Consider the following 7,417-nt stretch of genomic DNA (forward strand, 5'->3'; position numbering starts at 1 on the left):
GGCAGGGGCCCCCTGGCCCCAACATAGCTCCACTACTGATTCTTTGTGCAGTTTTCAGAGGTAGTAAAAGTTCCTGTCCACATAGACCAACCATGGCATGTAAACAAGGGGAACAAATTTTTGTGATTACTAGTGTTTTTTCCCTTTATTTCACAGGTTTGACGACGATCTCATGTGTTGCTGCACCTATTCGGAATGCGTTTTAATGTACTCATACCTCTCCATGCATGATGTCTGGTTTTCTGTTAATGTTATAAGGTTCGCTAATTCTGTTCTTGTTTTCTGTTAATAAGTTCAACTCTTGCTTCTACAATGTTGTCTTGTTCTGCGTCTACCTTTCTAAAAATTGCTTGCACATCTGGGACACTAATATTAATGTGGCACCTTGTGCCCATTGCAGACTTAAATGCTAGCATGCCATGTATGATTAGAACCTGGTGTTATTGCTGAACCGTTCTTGCATATATTAGCCACATACCTGAGTACTGATCCACAAAGACTGCGATAAAGATAACCACGATTGGCTCATGTTTAGATTGCTGGAGCACTCTAGTGGCATATATTAGCCATATCGTTGTATGATTAGAATATGGTCAAGTATCGCTCAAACATGTTATATACCTGTAGAGCTTCTTCATATACAGCTCTCTTATCACAACCAAGGGATCTATTTTCCACGTTTGGATGGCTTTGCATGCCAAAATCATTGAAAACTGACTAGTATTTTTCCCCTTTACTTCGCAGGTTCTACGACGATCTCGTGTGTTGCTGCACCTATTCGGAAATGCGTTTTAATGTACTAGTACCTCCATGCATGTTCTTTGTTCTTCGGTTTGCTGATGGTGTTTGGATTGCTGATGGGTTAAAGTATTTTTCACTTGCAGGTTGGTCACATTGGCTGCCTGCATCTACGGCATGGTCCTTTGCACCCGCTTCTTCTATGGTCCTTTAGCATGGAGAAAGCTCGCTTGACAAAACATATGGAACTATAATTAACCTGAAAATGTAGGGGGAGGGGGGGGGGGGCATCGGCCCCCTAGCCCCAACATAGCTCCGCCACTGATTCTTTGTGCAAGTTTTCAAAGCTAGTAAAAGTTTTATGAGTAGGTAATTTATTCCCCTGCTCTAATCAGTTCGCTGTGCTATTTTTGTGCCATTTCTCTTTGTGTTTGTTTCTGATTAGCGGACTGAATTTTCCTGGATGAATTAGTAGAGATCTGACTTGGAGATAAGAACTACTGTAAAAAAATCATAATTACTAGTACAACTTAACACGGAATTAATTTCGGATCCCTTGATATGAGAATTAAGCATGTTTTTTGTTGCGGGAGTAGAATTAAGCATGTTAACTAGGCATATGAGTTAGTTAATATAATTATGTACGAAAGAGCATGTCCTGATGCTTCGGATTAGCACGCAGTGGAATTAGTTCTAGATCATTTGATTGCAAGCCCAAATATGTGAGCTGGTGGTAATTTTGTAGTGAATTTTTTTCATAATGAATTGAACACACACGATGTTTCAGATTAGTATGGAATCAGTTCTGGATCCCTTGATTTTAAAATTGAAGTACCTCAGCTAGCAGTGATTATGCAGAGAAGATGGTGTAGGAAACGGTAATATATATACACATAAAGTATTTCATATCCACTGTCTCACTACTTGATCAAGATCAAATTGACCGTGGCTAAGGTTTAGACATAAAATACATAACCTTGGGTTACACAAAACGGATGATCCGGGACGACAACATCTACGGTCGAAACTGACAACCACACTATCTGCCGCGTCTAACAAACCACGTCTTGCATTGGAGGCTTTCAACTGTCCCCAATCACTTCTTTTTCTGCCCTTTTGGATTCTCCGAAGGAAAAAGTTCCCTGGCTGCTTGCCTAATTGTTCAAAAATGCCATGATAATGTACCTGCACCAATATGTTCACAGTTTATAATCGACACTATTTCAGTTATCTGGATTTTCATCACGTAAAGTTTATCATGTATAGAGCAACAACATATTAAATCATAATAGAAACATCTTTTCAGTCCACAGTACTATTTTTGTTCACACGCTAATTACCATCATGTCTGATGGATCCAGGTCAGCTAGCCCTGCAGTGGTTGCTTCAGTGGGTTTTGACCAACTCAGTCCTGATTGCTGCATCTCAATCTCATGAGGCATGCCCCTGGTGCTGAATGATCAATATTTTTCATGAGTGAATCAATTGCAGCTTGGCGGAAAGTAAACATAGTTATTTCTGGTAAGCCATTTCTTTTTGACTTTTCTAAAATTGCTTGCACGAGTAGTGATGCTATAAGATGCATGTGCGCTGATGTGGGTCGTATTTTTTGTTGTTTTCAAAGTGAATGAGACCAAATTATATCTCATCTAGATGAGTTCTAGGTACTCCCCCATCATTTTACCTTGAATCGATGAACAAAGAAGCCAAACAATTTTGTAATGTGACACGTATTAGAAGGATAACTCTCAGAAACATGAGTTAACAGGTTGTCTACTGTTTGACACATTGATTCAGAGATGACATCCCTACTCGTGCACTGCTTCGCACCCAATCCCATCCTCTCCTCCCACTCCAAAGTCCAAACCAGCCACCACACAACCCTAGCCCCCCTTCCCCTCGATCCTCACGGTCCCTCCGTCCTCCTCGCTCTTCATTGCCGCTGCCTGCTACTCCCCCTCCACCGCCGTTGCTGCTTCTTGATCACAATAGCCCATCCACCTCGCCTTCCTTCTTTTCGTTTTCTATATGCGGCCGTCGGCGGCGCCTGGTTTCAGATCGGGCGCAGGTTAGGCGAGCTCGATGGTGGGTTGCGTGAGGCTACATCTACATGCAGAGGGAGTAGGCCGAGGACAGGGTGAAGGAGTAGGCCGGCCCTCATGGCCATGGGGGCGGCGCCGTTGGCTTGCCGGACGCCGTCCCTCTCAACCCGAGCTCGCCTCACCCTCGCGGCGACGACCAGTAGCTCGAGTAGGAAGGGTGAGGGGCCATCAAGATCTAGCTGGCAGCGTTCTCCCTGGCGTCCGCACACAGAGGACTGGCGGCCTCTGGTCAGTGGTCACCGGTTGGTGCCTCTTCTCTCCTCGTGCCACCGGCCTCCACCTCCTCCATCCCTCGATTCAGCCAAGGCGACGGGGATCAAGATCCAGGGCGGCACACATCATCCTCCCGTTTCCCCTCTGCCTACCACCGAGCCTAGAGATGGCAGTAGCAAGGAGCATGAGAGGGGTGACTGGATCAGGTGGTCCATGCTGAAGAAGAGGGCGTTCGTCTGGTTTGTTTTCCTCTCTTGCTTGATCTGATTTTTTTTGGTCAAAACAGGGGTTGATTTCTTCGTTGGCCGATCTGATTTGATGCTGATTTTCCTCTTCCAGATAATGTTCATGGCCTTGTTGTGGTAACACCATGGTCCGTGGGGAACAAGAATAACACCTCTGCTACAACCGAAGTCTGGACCTCCACCGACAATGACATCTCTAGGTGACTCTACATAATTGCATCTTTAATTTGTTGGTTGCGCAGTACATATTTTGGTCTTTTTTTGCATGTTTTGTTGACTTCATCTGCGGCTAGCTGACCGCAGCATGCTTTACTGACTCAACTATGATGACACGGATGTAAGGGAAATGCTTGCCGCCGGAAAGTGCCCACTAGATTCATATCTGCTTGAACCATGATCCCGCCGTTAAAATGTGCAACTGTGTATGGCGCAACAAAGCTTACATTCCGTGCATTAAGCTGGTTAGTCCCCTTTCAGTGTTGTTCACCCAATTAGATGCTTGTTATTCTCTCTAAAATGATAGTTCAGCCTTCAATAATTTAGATTATGGTTTTTTGTATGTTTGTTATGCCTTCCTTAAATCTTAATGATGCAGTATCTTTGTTCCTAGATCCTGTAGGCTGTAGCTGGCCTTACTTTTGCTGCGATTTGTTCTTCCCAATTTGATAAAATAACCCGCTAATGCATGATCAACAGATTGGTCTAACCAATTAACATCTGTCATTAATTGTGAGAACCAAGCCAATGAAAATGGGCATGAATCGGTCTTGTCAGGGTCTACTATTCAGTGCTTGCATATGTCATATTGTTGATGTTCGCAAAACTGCATGTATCTTTTCCCAACAAAACTGTCAATGAGCTGTAGATTTTCAAAATCAGTTTGGTAGCTCAAAACTATCTGCCTTGACTCAAATCGGGGTTGTTCGATATCATGAAATAAGCAACATGCCCCTTGCGAAACCATACTTTGAATTTGCAATTCGCAAACTGGGTTTTTGTTTCTCACGCTTTATCTTCTAAAAACATCATCAGAACTTACGGCCATAATTAATAATAAGGTGCAATCTCAGTCATTTAGTTACATGCTTCAGTTCAGACTTTGCAGAGCGAGAGCTGGTGTATCAATATTTTCCGTTACCACGCCCGCTTCTGTATGACATGAGTTCTTATGTTTTCAGAACACTCTGAGTGGGCTTAACTATTTCTGTTGACAAATCACTTTTGTATCTTAAAATACATCGGTGATTACTGGAGTTCCGGAGAAACATTCTTCTTATTGTTTACATATGATCAAGATATGGCAAAGCCCTTCATGGGATTCAAGGGGAATATGCAACATATGTGGTGCCTTTTGTAAGCTAAGCCGGGTTATTGAAGTAATTGTTCTTCAGGTATTCCTTTAATTCTTTTTAATATGATGCCAAGATAACCATGGTGGCTCCTCTGTAGTGTTTGGATTTCTTGGAAATCTTTTCCTTTTGGCAATTTCTTTTATCGCTCATTTTTTGGGAGTACTCTGTTGATTCATATTACACCCTTAATAAAGTTTTTGTTTCAGACCTACATTCAGTCAGTCATCCATTGGCACTTTAAGTCCTGTGAAGCACCTATATTATTTGTCAAAATCTCATTTTGTTGCAATACAACATTAGCATTGATTCAAAGCTTGGTTTGGTTGTGAATGCAACATATGTTTTTATCTTTATAATATTTATTATGTTGCTAATTTCAGTGCTTCAGTTTTGTCAGTCGTCACATGAACATGATGAACGTGAAGAGACAATGAAAGAACGAAAGAAGGGGATAAAGTTCCTTGCAGCACCTATAGTGATAGCATCTCGAGGGATTGACAGGGGACGCCTGTACCCGTTCGGCCCTCCGCAAGACTTGTCGTCGTCGTTCTTCTCCAAAGATCTTGTCCCTACAGAGGTTAGCAAATAAGTGGAAAAGATAGAGACACAGGGCCTTGGTTTGGTTTCTGTTGGCAAATAATCTGGAATAGTAGCGGTTGCTGCCCACATGATTTGTTTTCATATACATTATAATTCAGAGGCAGGTTGGATTCTGGAAATCAGAGTCAATGGTGGATCAGAGAGGTGTGTGTGCATCATGCTTCTATTTGTGTTTCATGTTTTTTGGGAGTTATTTTGGCCGGTATTTTATTCTGGTCATTTCTTCCATCAATTTGTTTAAAATCACTTTGATTTCTTCTATCATGAATGAAAATATGCAGTTCCTCTATGAAGAGCCTGCTACATACTAACTTTTGTCTAATTGATCAATAATGACTTTGTTATTAGAGAATTCCTTTTTGATGGAAAGAGAATGTTATTTTGTTTTGTATTTAATTATTTTATTGATGACCAGAGAATAGATATGTTACATTATCCCTTTTTGCATCATTGAATTCCATTCAACCTGATAAAGTATGTTTTACAAATAAATGATTTTCTTCAAGCGGCCATGTTCCTTTGTTTAATGCAGTTTGTTTTTCGCCTATGGTTGAGTACTCCCTATGGTTAGGTGTCAATCTTCTAATTCATCCACCAGATTATTTTTTGCGCCTTCTGGTTGCTTATCCACCTTAGCAGTAAACTTATAGTAGTATTATGTGTTGCTTGTTATCTACCTCGATGCCATACTAATTCTATTATTTCAAAATTGCAGGCGCCATATTAGTTCAGTTGTTATCTACCTTGATGCCATACTAATTTCTGTGAATCCAAAATTGCTGGCACCAGTTCCTGTTGCCTGTTGGTGCAAGGACCCACGCCTTCCATCTGAGAAATGTAAAGGATGGATCAATTGGCATGGTCAGCTCATGTATAGTTCTTTGTCTCTCTGGAAGATGACATGCATCTCACCACACAATCCCAGGTTAATGGATTGCGAAAGCTACAATGTAGATGCATTATGCCTTTATTTTCTGGGTACTAACTTCAGATGTCCAGTTTGTTACTGTTACCTGTACCAATGTATCCTTAAGATAATAACTTTAGATAAACAATCTGCTGCGTACTAATGTATATTTCTATACAAGCTATCCTTGCAGCTTTTTTAGGCAAGATATCCTCAATGGCTGTTACGCCTTGGTTCCCAACATCACATGGTAATCCTTGCAGCTTCTTTGGGAAGGTAGCACTGATATATACATTCAACTTACTCAAGTTCTAAAACTGCTCCTCTTGACCTGTTTCAGCTTTGTGGGCGAGTGCATGATAATGGCAACTTGGTGTTCGCCTACTAAAAGGAAGGAGCTGTTGAGCTAACTTTCCTCTACTTCACATGACCGGAAAGAGGTCAAGTGCTAATCGCAATGTATGCGAAATCTATGCATTTGTCAGTATTTTTGCTCTGGTCTATGTCAGTTGACTCTCCATGTTTGTGTAGTAACTATCAGATGTTGAGTGTCTTCGAAACTTTATGAATTCTGGGATTTGCTTTGTAATTGTAATCATGAAATTGGTGTGGCTCAGTGTCGCTGTGTTTTGTAATGTTTGCCTTTTACTCACTACTAGTTGAAGCAAAAGATTCTGAAGAAGTGAGATCATTGATATTTGATCTCTTTATTACTCCCTCTGATTCAAAAAAAAGTGTCGTGACTTTCGTTTGAACTAAAGTCACGACCCTTTGTTTGGATTGGAGAGAGTAGTTGATTATGACCTAAGAAATGCAAATATTCCCAAAGCACTTATGTTTTTAAATATACATTCTTTTATGTTTAAGGATCTAAATTCTTAGCGTGCGTATTTGCTCAAACAGGTGATTGTGTTGAAAAAATACACATAATTCCAACGGGAGCTACCAAATTAAAATGTGTATATACATCTCATTTTAGACAACAAGTCACCATTTTTTCTGTTAAAGGAAATAAAATTTGTTATCATATGTGCTTGACAACAACTAATAAACCAATTAAACCAGATGATTTTTGAATGCAACTCTGTGCTACGAAATTAAAATGTGTATATACATCTCAATGTAGACAACAAGCCACCATTTTTTCTTAAAGGAGATAAAATTTGTTCCATATGTGCTTGGTCACAACTAAACCATGGATTTTATTTTCCATGTGCACATGGATCCAACGGGTCTCTGCGCCATTTGGTGCAACGGGTC

The 7,417-nt window shown here is 40.9% G+C and overlaps 1 protein-coding gene across 1 annotated transcript; it reads left to right on the forward strand.

Moving 5' to 3' along the window:
- Positions 1–5,295: 5,295 nt before the first annotated feature.
- On the forward strand, positions 5,296–6,613 carry LOC119311932. Its single transcript, XM_037587652.1, has 4 exons — positions 5,296–5,394; positions 5,966–6,175; positions 6,351–6,407; positions 6,498–6,613. Exons 1-4 carry the CDS (start codon positions 5,318–5,320, stop codon positions 6,565–6,567), a joined length of 414 nt encoding a protein of 137 aa, XP_037443549.1. The 5' UTR covers positions 5,296–5,317; the 3' UTR covers positions 6,568–6,613.
- Positions 6,614–7,417: the final 804 nt, after the last annotated feature.

This window comes from Triticum dicoccoides, chromosome 1B (assembly GCF_002162155.2).
Source record: "Triticum dicoccoides isolate Atlit2015 ecotype Zavitan chromosome 1B, WEW_v2.0, whole genome shotgun sequence".
Taxonomy (NCBI): domain Eukaryota; kingdom Viridiplantae; phylum Streptophyta; class Magnoliopsida; order Poales; family Poaceae; genus Triticum; species Triticum dicoccoides.